Source organism: Bos taurus, chromosome 3, assembly GCF_002263795.3.
Source record: "Bos taurus isolate L1 Dominette 01449 registration number 42190680 breed Hereford chromosome 3, ARS-UCD2.0, whole genome shotgun sequence".
Lineage (NCBI taxonomy): Eukaryota > Metazoa > Chordata > Mammalia > Artiodactyla > Bovidae > Bos > Bos taurus.
In genome coordinates, this window is record NC_037330.1 from 93563966 (window position 1) to 93579431 (window position 15466).

A 15466-nucleotide genomic window follows, 5' to 3' on the forward strand; every position below is an offset into this window, starting at 1 on the left:
CTACAGCTGACAAAAAAAGAAACTCAAAAATGATGACTAAATAAAGATGTTTGCAGACATACAAAAGCTGAAGAATTCATCAGTAGCAGACAGACCCACACTATGAAATATGTTAAAGAATGCTTTTTTGGCAGAAGGAAAATCATAGACATCTGGATCTACACAAAGGAAACATGAGCGTCACAAATAGTAAGTATTTGGGAAAACATGTAAATTTTTAAAAAGTATTTAAATCCCCTTAAAAGATAACTGATAATAAAAAACAATGTTTATTGGTTTATTACATATATAAAAGTAAAATACATGACAATGATGACATAAAGGAAAGAAGAGCAGAAATGAAAATCTACTATTTTAAAGGTTTTTATAATATATATGAAATCATATAAAATCACTTAAAGGTAGACTGTGATTAAAAATGTATACTATAAACTCACAATAATCATTAACTTAGCAAATCAGAGTAATAGCTAATAAACCAAGAAAGGAGATCAAACATTATTAAACTCAAACCAAAACAAGGCAGAAAAAGAAAAAGAACAGATGGGACAAACAGAAAACAAATACCAAGCTGATGAACTCAAATATAACCATACCAATAATAACATTAAATGTAAACAATCCAAACAGTCCAAACAAAAAGAAGAGATTCTCATACTGGATAAAAAACAGGGTGCAAAGTATATGCTGTCCATAAGAAACAACTTTAAATATAAAGAAAAATACAGGTTAAAAGTAACAGGAGGGAAAAAGATAAAACCATGTCAACCTTAGTTAAAAGAAAGCTGGGCTGGCTATATTAAGGAGACAAAGGAGATTTCAAAGTAAAGAATATTACCAGGGATAAAGAATGTCATTTCATAATGATAAAGGGATCAATTAAGAGGGCATAGCAATTCGGTTTTTGAACCTAATAACAGAGCTTCAAAGTACAGGAAGCAAAAACTGATAGAACATGATAAATGCTATCTAGCAGAACAAGTAGGCAGAAAATCAGTAAGTCTATGGTAGACTTCAATATCAACCAAGAGACATATATAGAACACTCTAACAAAAGTAGAATATTCATTCTTCTAAAGAGCACATGGAACATTGACCAGGAAAGACCATATCCCAGGCCACACATGTCTCAATAAATTCAAAAGGACTCAAAGTAGCTTCTCTGATCATGAAGAATTAAACTAGAATTAATACCTCAAAATAAACTATTGAAAAAATTCAATCACAAAGTAAAGGAAAAAGGTAACGGAAGGAAGCACATCAGGATGTATTAACATTAATTCACAGAAATGAAAATAAAGGAAGGTTGGGGACAAAACCTTATACTTTTTAAATACATTTTTGCACTGTTTCACTAGGAACAGTAAGCATGTATTCTTTAAGAAATTTTTTAAAAAAGCAATTTTAAAGCCCTATGTGATCTTTCTGAATATTTAAAATAAGTTCCCCTTTTTTTCTTATGACTTGAGCCAAATTCTGTATCTAATAATCCTATGAACCATGAATAAAACAATCAAATACTGTAATTTACTTAACATTTCCCTATTACTGGGCATTTAGATAGTTTTACATTTTCTGCTTTATATAACTAAAACTATAGTAAATAGATACTATAGTGTTTTTAGGTTTTGTTTCTGTCTTTTGGCCACAACCCACTGCATGTGGGATCTCAGTTCCCAGACCAGGGATCACACCTGTGCCCCTGCACTGGCAGCACGAAGTCCTGACTACTGGACCACCAGGGAAGTCCCTAGATAGTCCTCTTTAAATGCCAGCCCTCAGCTTTGGCAAAAATCCATCTCTCATATTTCTGCATCTAGAAAATAAACATTAATCTACTTTTCTTTGACAATTTACTAACCTATGCCTCCTGTGATCTAATTCCTCAAGAGCAGAGGTCTACTCTAAAACAGCCTTTACTGTACAGGCACTTCTTCTCTTTCAGTGATTAAAAGTGATAAAATATCTGATCCTCCTCTGTGTCTCAAAATCCTAGAGGGCTCACTTTAACATATATTCAGTATACTTATGGAATATCTGATTTGTTAAACAGTTGTTTAAGTAGTAATCATCAATTACCAGACATAGAATCTAAGAATATTTGTAGGTTAGTGACATTTTTCATGAGATCTTTTTTTTTCCTGATTATACAAGTAAAACATGCTTGTATTATTAATACATGCTTGTATTATAATACAAGTGAAGCTTTGTATTATACCACAAAATATTAAAAAAGTATGTAATTTATATTCTTCCTTTCAGTATGGTGAAAATCTAAATATGTAACTTTGTAGCCTGCTTTTTCCACTTAATTATATTGATATATATTTTTAACATCAGTATGTGTTTACAAACAGAGTAGCATTTTTCTATGTAATACCTCAGACGGAAAATAATTACAGCTTGAATTTAGCAGGAAATGCTTGTATCTTACCAAAAGTCCTAGGACTTTCTGTTGAATGGATGACTCAGTTGGGAATGACTATAAAAAGAAAGAGACATCTATAACTAAAGAACCAAATATAATAAACAAATGCTGAAAACAATCAATAAATGAATGTCCAAAGCTGTAGGCTAAATTCCCATTCTAACCTCTAGAACCCTCATGAAGAGTTCTAACCCTTGATTTTCAATAAAGTGTCTGCAAGTGGTTGGAGATTCATCTGTGAGGTTCCAAAGTGCACTCAAAGTAAACTTCAAAGTAGTGTCCACTGAATTTTGATTGGTTTTCTGCTTCACTATTTGAAGAAGTTGCTGAAAGAGGAAAATAGAATTTCTAATTACTGAATTGTTATTATAATTAGTGGTAATAACATGGACTAACAAGTCCATGAGGATTAGTTCCATGGGTTCAAACATTTCCTATGAAGGTTTTTACAAGTGCAACAAACAGCCTGTTGGATTAGACTTTTCCTTTCACAAGAAAAAAATAGAGGATTTTCATAAATACTTCTATACTATTCTGATCCCTTCTACAAGAAAAAAAGGATTTTCACAAATGCTTCTATAATATTCTGATCATACCTATAATCTAATCACCTGTAAATAAAATGAAAAGCAAAATGATTAAAACTTAGGATCTACTATGTTACCCAAGAGGTCACAATATATACTCACTTCAGATCCTGGGATAAAAAAGGTGGAGGGAATGAATCTATTACTTACTACATATCAGCAAATTATGTCCTATATTGTAATACTGTCGTCCTCATTTTTCAGAAGAGGAAATTGAGTCCGAGTAATATTAAGTAATTTTATCACAGCCAACTTAGTAAGAGAAAGTAAGAATTGGAAGACCTAATTCTCTCCTACCCCATGTTTTCCTTAAGAAAAAAAGAAAGGATGAACTATATACAATAGTAAGAGAATTAAAGTCTAAATTGGGTTTAAATAAGATAATAGCTTTGAAATTCCATTTGTAAATTATTTCAATCATAGCTTTAAACCTAAGAAATGTTAAGCTTGAAAAATAAATATTTTAAGACCTACATGGGCCATTTATAATTCCATTTTTAGTTTACACTTTTGGGGGTAAAAGGAGCTCTGCTAAAAGAGATACAAGTAACATTAATGAGCACTATTATTTAAAGTTATATACAAAATGGCAACCCACTCCAGTACTCTTGCCTGGAAAATCCCATGGACAGAGAAGCCTGCTAGACTACAGTCCACGGGATCATAAAGAGTCAGACATGACTGAGCGACTTCACTTTCACTTCCACAATGAAGGAAAAAATTTTTAAGAAACACAATCATCCAGTTGCAATTATGTAACTTAATAGCATAGTGGCCAAGAGTGTGGCACTAGAATTGGGCTATCTGAACTTAATTAAGGGCTTAAAAAAAATTAGCTAGCATCACCATTACTACTACTATTAATTCCTGCTAATTGCTACTCAAACTTAATTTCCTCCCAAAGCACATAAATGGACTACTTCTTTATAGTCTTGGAATACACCTCTAGCCAAAATTACTGAAACTCATTCACAGCAATAAAAAGTCATATTTAAAACTAAAATGTCATCCCTGAAAAGAGTAAAAATAAATAAAATCAGCAGCCTTTTCTACTCATCTAACATATGTGTTGTATTTTGTGCTACGAACTTAGTATATTCCTTCAATCTTTTTTTCCTTTTCAATCTTCTTAACAACTGTATAAAGCATTTTTTTATGACTTCAAAGAAAATTTAGGTGACTTGCCTGAAATCACACAGCTGCGGAGTGATAGAACTGGGAATAAGGCATGATTTTAACTTAGTCTCTTTAAACCTTTTAAGTTTTCACTGTTCACCATACTAATTCCTCAACTGAAGCAACCCAAAATCATAAATCAGCTATTAACATTATCTTATCCCCTAAACCATCTAGCAAAGTCTTATGACTGTAATAGAGATGCCACATTTTTTTAATAAATAACAAAATCACAGAACTATGTGAACTAGATAGGATTTAAGGTTTATTTAGGCCCCAGTGGTCCAGGTAATTTATCTAAATTCACACAGTGAGTTTACAAGTTAGACCCTGGGTCATCTGATTCCTAGTTTAGGACTCTTTCCACCTCCTGTTAAAGAGTAAAGCTGCCCCAATGAAGAGAAATTAACACATTCACTTAGAAGTAACAAAAACAAACTTTTGAAATATAAAATCTCAGAAGATAGGCATGTACTGGGGGGCACCAGTACTTGATGAAGTACTGGCAAACACTGAAGATAAGCAAACACTGCCTGAGAATAATGAAAATGAAAACTGTTTAGGGGTCTGCATAGACTCACCCTGACGATGAAGAGCTCAGCACCAAGCTGGGCTGTCTGTTCTGTAGAAAGCTGCAAGCAAGCAGAAGACAAGGTAAATGTCCAAGGATCTACTGGTGTGAGTTTAATATCATTCATTGTAGCAGACTCCGAAGGTCAGACCAGAATCTCTGATCACCCTGGAATTCTGCAATACTGAATGCAGCTTGAATAAGTTAACCTGGTTTACTGAACTGTCAGGGGAAACAGTTTCCTACAGAAAATTATAAACATGAATTCAGGTACCTTGGCAGCCAGAATGGAAATGATAGCAACTGCCATCCTCTGCATGTTTTGATCCTCATGGTTGCAGAGCCACTGCATGACAAGCTTGGCTGCTTCAAACCTGAAAACACACAAGGAGTTTAATGAATTAACCCTGGAGGCCCCAGGAGTAGTTTCAGAGCTCCAGCTGGGAACTGATGCTACAATTTAGGTAGGTGAGAAGGAAAAGGAAAGTTCCTCCTAACTGATAGAGAATAACAAGTACACTTAGTGTTTTGGAGATGGTATTATTAATTCTGACAACACTGTAAAAGAAACAGAGAGTTTGGAAAAAATGGTCAAAAATATCTGACATTCATCTTCTAGAGGTATAACATATTTCTATTCTGTAGTGATAATAATAATTTTAAGCATTTTCTGGTTCCCCCTCAGTACTTAGCACAATAGGAACACTCATTCTTTTACTCAAAAACATTTATTCAGCTTCTCCTTTGTGCCAGATATTGTTTCAGATGCTAGAGACAGATTAGCAAACAAAACAGAGAAATATCTCTACTCTCACAGAGATTACACTCTAGTGGGGAAGACAGGTAATAAATAAGTAAGTAAAGTATATGGCATGTTTGGGTACTGACATATGCTAGAGAAAAAATAAATAAAACAGGAAAAGAGAGGATATGATACATAGAAACTTTATTAGTCTCAAAACATGTCCATATATATCAAATAATATAACCTAGTATTAAAAGTTAAAAGCGGATTCTGAAGTTCTTTGAATTTGGGGGTTGGAATTCTAGCTCTACCTACTGTTGATAACAATAAAACACATTGTTTTATCCTGTGAGGCAATATAGTGACGTCATTAAGAACATCATACACTTTGGAATCAGCCTGGATTCAAATATCACCTTCACCATGTACTAACTTTGGGACCCTGGGTAACTTTCTTCATCTCTCTGAACTTCAATTTTCTTGTCTGTAAAATAATACAGTCTATTCCACAGAACTGTTGTGAGGATTATATCATATCACACATAACGCTTAAGACTTAGTACAGACCTTGGCACATATCAAACTTTTGATAAAAGTTAAATTTTTACTAGTACTGATTTCCTCTGTGCCTTTACTTGTGCAGTTCCCACAAAACATTCAACTCAGTCAATTTTCGGTTTCAAGGCAATATGACATGGATATAAAAAGTAGAAGCTCTGGAAGTCAGTCTGGATTTAAATCTAAATTCTGCTACTTACTATCTTATCACCTTGAGCAAGCTACTAAACTTCTCTGTGCCTCTGTTTCCTCATCTGTAAAATGAAGATTACAAGAGTAACAATTTCACAGGACTGTTTCAAGGACTGAATAAGCATATCGAAAACACCTAGCACAGTGTCCGGCAAGTGCTTCATACATTAGTTATTAGTTTTATTATCTTAATGCCATCACTAAAATGAAATCTTCAATGATCACCAAGCCAATGAAATCTTTCTGTCCTTGCTTGGGGGGCCAGTACATTCTGTCACCCTCTTCTATGAAAGACTGTCTTCTGTTATACTCCTAATTCATCCATCCATCCATCCATCCATCAGCCACTGAAGTACTAAGCACGAGAGGCAAAGATTAACCAACCTCTGTCTCTTAGCACAAAGAAGCTCAATTCTAGCAGACTGTACTCACTGGCTACATCAAGGGCAAACAATAGCCCACCTCAAGTGATGTTATAGCTGTGGGCCTAGCTGTCTGTCTTCTGAAGTTTTACTGGAACGGTTATCCCCATTTTATTTTTTTTGTTGTTAAAGTGTCTATCTATGGCTGCTTTGGAGGTACAATGGGAGGATTAAGTAGGTCCAACAGAGACCCTATGGCTCATAAACTGGGAACATTTAATATCTAGCCATTTAAGGAACAGTCTGTCAGCCTCTGGGGTGGTTTATAATTTTCTTTAGGAGATTATGTCTTTTCAACCTGTGACTTCATGTGATCAATGCTGATGCTTAATATATTTATAAAATAAAATTCAGTAATCTACATGAGATACATGTGAAAGTGTGTTGGTCGTTCAGTTGTGTCCAGCTCTTTGTGACTCCAGGGATTGTAGTCCACCAGGTTCCTCTGTCCGTGGAATTCTCCAGGCAAGAATACTGGAGTGGGTTGCCATTTCCTTCTTCAGGGGATCCCTGTGACCCAGGGACTAAACTTAGGTCTCCTGCATTGCAGGCAGATTCTTCACCGTCTGAACCAATTATTTATTTCAAATAGTAAATGGAATACTTCATTCCATCAGCATGTCAGATAACAGTGTACTATTACCCAAATAAAAGTAAATCACTATAAAACTGCTGCTTGAGAAAAACACTTCTCATTAAATCATAAAGTATAAATTTATTTTTGAAAATACCATCACTAAAAAATTATATTTTAAAATAGTAAAATGAAAAAAAAAAAAATTAGCTCCTAAATCACATCTTACAAAATAAGGAAACCCTTTTTACTTACTGGAATCCAGCTATATGGTCTCCCTTAACCTCTGCTTAAAAGGTTTCTCCTATAATTCAATATCAAGTAACTATAATAATAAGAGGCATGATACAGAGAAAAGAATGCTGGAGCTAAAACTAGACTTGATCCTTTCTAGCCTTGCAGTTACTAGTCACAAAACCGTAGGCAAGATACTGAATTTCTAAATACTTCCATTTCTTCAGCCTACAACACTGTGCATACATTCTAAAAACTATAATCAGTACAAATTCTTATGCAAAGAGGTATGAAAATAGAATCTGCTCTCATGAATATCAAAGCATTAAATTACAGAAAGTAGATTCAGCATTCTACAAAGTGATACACAAGCCCACCCACCTGATTAACTGTACACTAGGAATATCCTAACTGGTAAGAAATGACCCGAGACAGATTTCTATAATTCTATTTTGTCCCATAGTTCTGGTGCTACCACTTGCCTGTTGAATGGAACGTCTTGAAGAATTCGGTCACTGCAAAGTGAAAGGAGGCAGTTCTTCTGTAACTAAGAACCAAAGACAGAAAAAAAAAAAAAACCCTGAATAAAATACTGTTTTGTTAGATTCTATTAAAAAAAAAAAAGACATTTATAAAGCATAACATGTCTTAGAACATTTATTCTGCTCACCTACGGTTCAAAGACTTCCACTGGACCCACATAAGTTTACTTGCACATTTTTAAAATCTTTTTTATTAGATGAGAAATAGGGTGATAAATTGGATAATTCCAGCTAATCTCCCTCCCTTCTGGTGGCCCTTGGATGGGTTCTAGTTTGTCTTCTGTTCACCTGGCTTCCAGAGTCCATGAAAACCAAAGGCTAAAACTCATCTAGTTTGGCAGCTGTTCTCAATGAGGGAAGCTGGCTTTAATGATCCACTCCCCAATTTAGGTTGCCAATTTTACTTGATTTTGGGTCTCTGAGTATTTTCTACTAACTTGCCAACTCATTGTTAAATTTTAAGAGTTAAAAATATAATTCAAGCAGCATTTTTAGTTTTCATCCAAAGAACAGGACAGGTTTTGTAGACTACCTATACTGCTAGAAACAGAAAATCCATGTCTTATTTATTTCTCTATTCCAGTACTTGAGTACCTAACCAATGCCTGGCTCAGAGCAGAAGCTCTACGCCTAATCCTGTATGCTGAAATTATTACTAACTCAAGGTCTAAGTGCAAGAAGTTTTACATGGCTTGCATTATTTCCCACAATGTTTGGACTGAAATAGTTTTAGGTAAGGAATGCATTCTTTAGTATTCTACTTCTCTATCGCCCTGCACTCAGTCACACCACAAAACTTATTACTTCACAGCCTCCAAAGGAATTTCCAGCTTTGGTCTAGTAAAATGAACTGTATGGAGGTAGGAGATGGGTAGCAGACACTAAAAAGACCATTTGAATGTGAATTCCCATATGCTTGCCTGCTGGTGGTTGGGAAAATGTTCCATGGCTTTGAGCAGCAAATGGGTCACATCGGCCAGGAGTCGGACAGGCATTCCTGCAGCAAGATCCTGCTTGGTTAAATTAAACACACAGGCGCTTGCAGCAAGCTGCACTGGCAAATTCATAGGGTGGTTTCTCATCCCAGTAACCACAAGCTGAAAAAGAAATGAGTTCTCTTAATCCAACTTATAAAAAACATATAAACCCTCTTCATATAGCAATGGAGAAGGACCCACTCCAATTCTCTTGCCTGGAAAATCCCATGGACGGAGGAGCCTGGTAGGCTACAGTCCATAGGGTCTCAAAGAGTCGGACATGACTGAGCTACTTCACTTTCACTTTTCACTTTCATGCATTGGAGAAGGAAATGGTAACTCACTCCACTATTCTTGCCTGGAGAAACCAGGGACAGGAGCCTAGTCAGCTGCCATCTATGGGGTCACACAGAGTCGGACACGACTGAAGCAACTTAGCAGTAGCAGCAGCAGAATATAGCAACATTACTCTGTTGATCTGTAATAATTTCTAAGATATCTTAAGTATATTTTTTATCCTTATGTGCAGAGCCTAGGACATAATAGTTATTCACCTACCTGGTCAAGGGAGGTGTCAAGTTGTTCATGTCCGGAAATTTTTCTGTAATGTTAATGAATCTTTTCTATTCAGAGAAAACATCTTAGTATTTCCTAGATATAGTTCAGTCTGGCCTGTTTTATGCCAAACACTAAACAAATTCTTACTGACTTGAATAGGGTAAACCAGCAGCAAACTTCACTTTCAAATCCCAACATTCAGTTCCTTAAGAATACTGCTAAAATTAAAATAAAATAAAATCCATTTACTTCCCTCTGGCCTAGATAACTACTTCTCCCCTTTTCCTCTCTCCTCAAATCCCCAACAAATCCTCCCCATTCCTCATTACTGACTGAAGATCTTACTTCCAGTTACCCCAAGAAAACTGAAGTAATCATAAAAGAACTTCAGATTCTGGCTTTTACACGTACCTCGTTGCCAGCATACACACGAGCAATTGCTGTCTGCCTGCTTGTGACCATAAATGACCTCTAGGGGCTCCTCTCTAAAAATAATCCCTCCACTTAAATGCTTGATTCTTCCCTTCTTGTCTACTCAAGGACACTGCTTCAGCTGATCTCCCCTTCCAACTCCTATACCAGATTTTTATTCTGTAGTCGATCATTCACACAGCATACAAGGTATTTTTTTCTCTCATCTAAAACAAAACAAAACAAAACCCACAAACATCCTCAGCCAACTACCACCTTTTGCTTTTGCTTTCTTTTGCAGCAAAAACTCCTTACAAGGATCACATTTCTCTCTGCACCATTCTCTGAATGAATGAATGAGTAAATATTTCAGATCAGGACGACGGGTCTGGTCCTCTGTTACTCAAGTGCACAGTAACCAAAACCAAAAAATGATAATGCATATGCCAAGCACCAATATCCTCTGGTATGTACACGGGAGGTGGCGGATGTTGCAGTCAACATCCGGGGACTCAGATGTTACTGCTTCTTATCCAAACACCCCATTCTCAAAAAATTTAAGAAACCGGGAGGTTAAGTCATTTCTGGCTCTGCCACTAATTTATTGTTACTTAACTTCACAGACCCTCAAGTACATAATCCGTGAAACAGAAGATAAAACTTCTCTCGGGATTGTTGTGCCCACTAAAAGAGGGACCAAATATGATATAGTACTAAATTAAATGTGTATAAGGATTATCCTGAGGGATTATTACAATGTAGATTCCTGTATCTTATCCAGCCCTACTGAATCTAAATTTTCTTGGAATGAGGTTCACAAATGCTTTTTAAAATAAGCAATATCCCAGACTTCAGGTGGCTAAAGAACCACATTCTGACAAAAAAAATGTCCCACCCAATCAACAAAATTAAGAATCCTCCTTTTTTTTCCTCCAAAAACTGTCTTGGGTAAAATATCTTAATTGGGGAATAACACAGATTAGTTACAAAAGCACAAGAAGGTTCATAAATAGCATGGAAAAGTGCTTTATAAAATCCCAATATTGTATTTCTTTAAAAACCATATACAGAAGCAATACATGGCTAATATACCAAGTAGTGTCCTGATTCAAGTTATATACTCTATTTTCTACTACAGCTGGTAAAAAGATATCACAATGATTACTGGTTTTAGATAGTTAAATATGAACTTGAGGGCATTTTATATTGTTTAAATGAGATTACTATAAAACTTCAGTAACACTATTCAGTTATCTCCTCTCATTCTCATTTATGGCTAAAAACTGAATTATATATTATCAATCTTATAAAAAAAAAAGACTAAATGCAGATTTTCACCAATTTTCTTCACAAAACCATCATCTATCTAGGAAGATAATTTCACACTTCTCACATCCAGTTTCTTGTTCTTACCTTTAAAATTTCTGGCTTTGTTTTTTCCATCACATGAGTCAGGCTAAAAAGGTGAAATAGAGCTTCTCGGACAAAGAAGGCCCGTTCACTGTACCTCTTCAGTGCTTCTGCAATCTGAGTTTCATTGGCTTCTCCAGACACCTTTGAACACAGCCAGAAGATGAGCTTTTAGGATTCTTTTCAACCCTCCAAGTGTCTCTATCCAAACATCATTTGTGTGGATGGCATCCTGGATAGTTATGTAAAGCTTCAAACAAATGGCTATGATTATTTTCCAACCCATCCAGAAAAGTTACCCTGTGAAGGTATACATATGCTAAACAGATATATATTAGATAGGCTCAGACCCTAGAATAAGTCTATGGGTAAAATTTTCTATACTGTACCTAAAATAAATCTCAAGATATTTAACTCTTATTTATAAGGTCTTAGTACACATGATTAGGCTTCTACTGCCTCTTAAGGTAACCCTCTCGCCCTAACTCACAATTTAGTAATGACAGTGGCCTTTTTTTATTTTTATAGCAATGTGTACATGCCAATCCCAAACTCTCAATCTATCCCTCTCCCCACAACACCCTACACTGACCTTTCTGATCTTTCAATAAGCCAAGCTCTTTCCCAGGAAAAAGCTACTAAGTATAATGTCCTCTCCGACTGAAATTTCCTTCTCTTTCTTTACCTAATTTCTATTCATCCTTCTCATTTCAAGTTAAATAACACTTCTTTAGAGAGGCCTTCTCTGGCCCACCAATCTAGGTCAGGTCTTCCTGAAACATCACCTTCATAGCCATTACCATAATCCCCTTAGTAGACTGATCTATTCACTGTACCCCTACAGGCAGCACTGTGTGTGGCTCAGAACAAGCACTCAATAAATATCAAATAAATATATTAATTGATTCTCCCAGATTTATCAAGCTCCCATTCAGCATTAAAAAAATTCTGTTCAAAAGTAGGTTTATCCTGGAATTTCCCATTTATACAGGTTAATATAGTTATCTTAAGTGAAGTGAAGTGAAAGTCGCTCAGTCGTGTCCGACTCTTTGCAACCCCATGGACTATACAGTCCATGGAATTCTCCAGACCAGAATACTGGAGTGGGTAGCCTTTCCCTTCTCCAGGGGATCTTCCCAACCCAGGGATGGAACCCAGGTCTCCCACATTGCAGGCAGATTCTCTACCAGCTGCGGCACAAGGGAAGACCAACTGTGGTTCATATACCACTGGGTAGCCAAATGTATGTAACAAGAAGTGGCTTTTGGGAAAAGTAAGCCAGTAATAAGTAAAAAAAGAAATTATTACAGTATCACCATGATCCTCAATGAATTAATGGAACTAGGTGTTGAATGTCAACAACTGCTAATAAATCACAGAAAGAAAAACAACCAGACATTATGTACTTCCTTAATGAAAGAACGTAAAACCTAAGCGTCCTGCCAAAGGGATTAAACGTGAGTTTGACCAAGTCCTCACATCCAGCTACCAATCTGCAGAAAATACAGTCAATATGCACCACAAACATACAATCAAGAAAATCTAGACTGAGGGAAAGTCTACAGACCAAAGGGTCAGATTCTTTAATACACAAAGTATAAGGAAAAGAAACGGATGGAGAGGGAATTTTATAAAAGATACTGAAAAGACGTATGATTTTGAAAAGTGGGCAAAAGTGGGCAAGAAAAGTGAACAAGATTAACTAAGTGCCTAGAGGTAAATGGTTGGGCTGTAAAACTATTTAAAAGAGCAAGGACATGATTATTATTAGAGTCAGGGCAGAGATTACTTTTGTGGGGAAGGAGGAAGTTGTGATCAGGATGGGGCATGTGAAAGAGCTTCAGGGTGGCTGACAAGTTCTATTTATCAACCTGAGTGACAATTTCAAAATGGTAAAAAAAAAAATAAAATACAAAAAACCCCCAAACCCTATCTTTTTTTGGCAGCACTATTATAAAAGGTAACACAAAAATAAATGTTTAAAATATATTACTTAGTAATAACTATGTTCATATGGGTAAGGAATATGCAGCTTTAAGAAAATGAAGGGCTGTATCACAGCTAACATTTTAACCACCGATGGGATATGCTACAAAGGTCTAATAAAATTAGACTATAGTACAGATGTGTGTATCAAATGACAAAAAGGCATATACTGAGCATTTGTAAGACTGTAAGACTGCGGGAATAACAATGGAAGTTTCTTTACAAAATGTTTTTTATATTATTTATGTATAATATAGGCTTCTTTGGAGGCTCAGTGGTAAAGAATCCGCCTGCCAATGCAGGAGACACAAGAGATGTGTGTTTGATCCCTGGGTGGGGAAGAACCCTTGGAGAAGGAAATGGCAATCCACTCAAGTATTCTTGCCTGGGAAATCCCATGAACAGAGGAGTCTGACAGGCTTCAGTTTGTGGCGTCATAAAAGAGTCAGACACGACTTAGTGACTAAACAACAATAAGAATGTATAATACACATACATAAACATTGATTTTGACTATGTATTCACACATATAAGCAGTTATTGAACAATAAAAATTTTCCTAATGTTCAACTGTTTTTGAATCACCCTGAACTTTTTCTTAGATTTTAGATTTGGAAAGACACTGAACTATTAGGAGAGCTAAAAAAGACTGTAAGAGGGAAAACACATGAACAATCATCTTCATCAGACTTCATTTATCCATGTTGGTTGATTCAAACAGCTTTACAATCTTATATAAAATATAACCTCAAGTTATCTTTAAATGTAAAATTACAGAACTTTTGTTACTGGAATGTAAATAATCTGAACCAAATTTCATTGCCTGTATATTTATTCAGTGGTTAACACTTCTTGAGCCCCTACCCTACTCAAATCAAGCAATCTGGTTCTTCAAACTATATGCATCTTCAATTCAATCAATTTCATATGCTAGATAAAAAAAAAAAAACCAACAACAACAAAACAAACAATCATCTGTATATACTAGTTTCTGCAATCTATTTAAAACAGAAAAAATGTCCTTTACCACCAAGTTAAACCTTATTAATATTTAAAATATGGATAAAACTAAATGTATATTCTAAGGAAAGACTTTCTTGTAGCACTCAGCACATAACTCTATTACAGCATTTCTCACAACTGATTAAAGCTATTTTTAAACTGTCTGTCTGTTCTCCACTGGATCAGAATTCCTCAAGAGCAGAAGCACTAGCTCAGACGTCTTTAAAAAGTACGTATTAAGTCTTAGTTCAAGGGAGAAGTCTAGGTTAGAGATATAAATTTAGGATGATTCCTAAATTTACATAGGCATATAGGTTTGAGGCCTGAGAGATTTAGGAAGAATCAATAAAAGAAACCGAGAGAAAGTCCAAAAAGTACGGAAAAAACAAGGTCAATCTGATATTCTAGAAACTGAGTTAAAAAAAAAAAGGTATTTCAAGAAGGAAGAAAGATCAACTATGTCAAAAGGCACTTAGACCAAATGAGATGAAGACTGAGAATACTGGGTTTAACATATGACCAGTGCTTCTCAGGAGTGAGGCAGCCAAAAAACACAGGAATCTTAATGGTGGGATAGCGGAAGGTTGAGGAAACTGATGGTGACAAACGAGCAGATAAGGTAGGGAAACCAAGGTGACAGGGTTGGTAATTCTACGTCAGAAAACCCTTTGTGTTGGGACTAGATGAGTAAGAGAAAGAACTAAGGTTCTCAAATATAGGCAGAGATGCAGTAAAGGAATACATTCCAGGCTCATCAGCTAGCTGTGATCCTTAAGAAAATCACTCCCTCTCACTGAGGAAAATACCTCCCTCACAGAGCCAAGAGATCAAAATACATAATATACATGCAAGTGGAAAAACAAATCTTTTGTTCTTTGAACCACCCACTAAAAGTACCAGATAATGCCTCATAAGGAATACTGGGGAGTGACACTGTCTCTACTGAGGCATGTAAAACCAAAACTGTCAAACTAAATTAATTTAAAGCATCATAACATTAAAATAATCATTTCAGACCCATTTTTCAACTTTGCTAACCTGGAAAATTTTAAAAAAGGAGACAGAGCAATCTCAGCTCTCTTCTCTTAACATG

General features: G+C 35.6%; 1 protein-coding gene across 5 annotated transcripts in view; it reads right to left on the reverse strand.

The window, feature by feature from the left end:
* The window catches only part of ZYG11B (zyg-11 family member B, cell cycle regulator), a 74579-nt gene that overhangs the window by 22686 nt on the left and 36427 nt on the right, over positions 1 to 15466 (reverse strand). For all 5 annotated transcript variants that reach the window (NM_001102247.1, XM_015465572.3, XM_059884813.1 and 2 more), the window contains 7 exon segments: positions 2435 to 2482; positions 2593 to 2754; positions 4773 to 4823; positions 5037 to 5136; positions 7970 to 8034; positions 8950 to 9126; positions 11389 to 11529. In NM_001102247.1, coding sequence (NP_001095717.1) covers positions 2435 to 2482; positions 2593 to 2754; positions 4773 to 4823; positions 5037 to 5136; positions 7970 to 8034; positions 8950 to 9126; positions 11389 to 11529 — 744 coding nt within the window.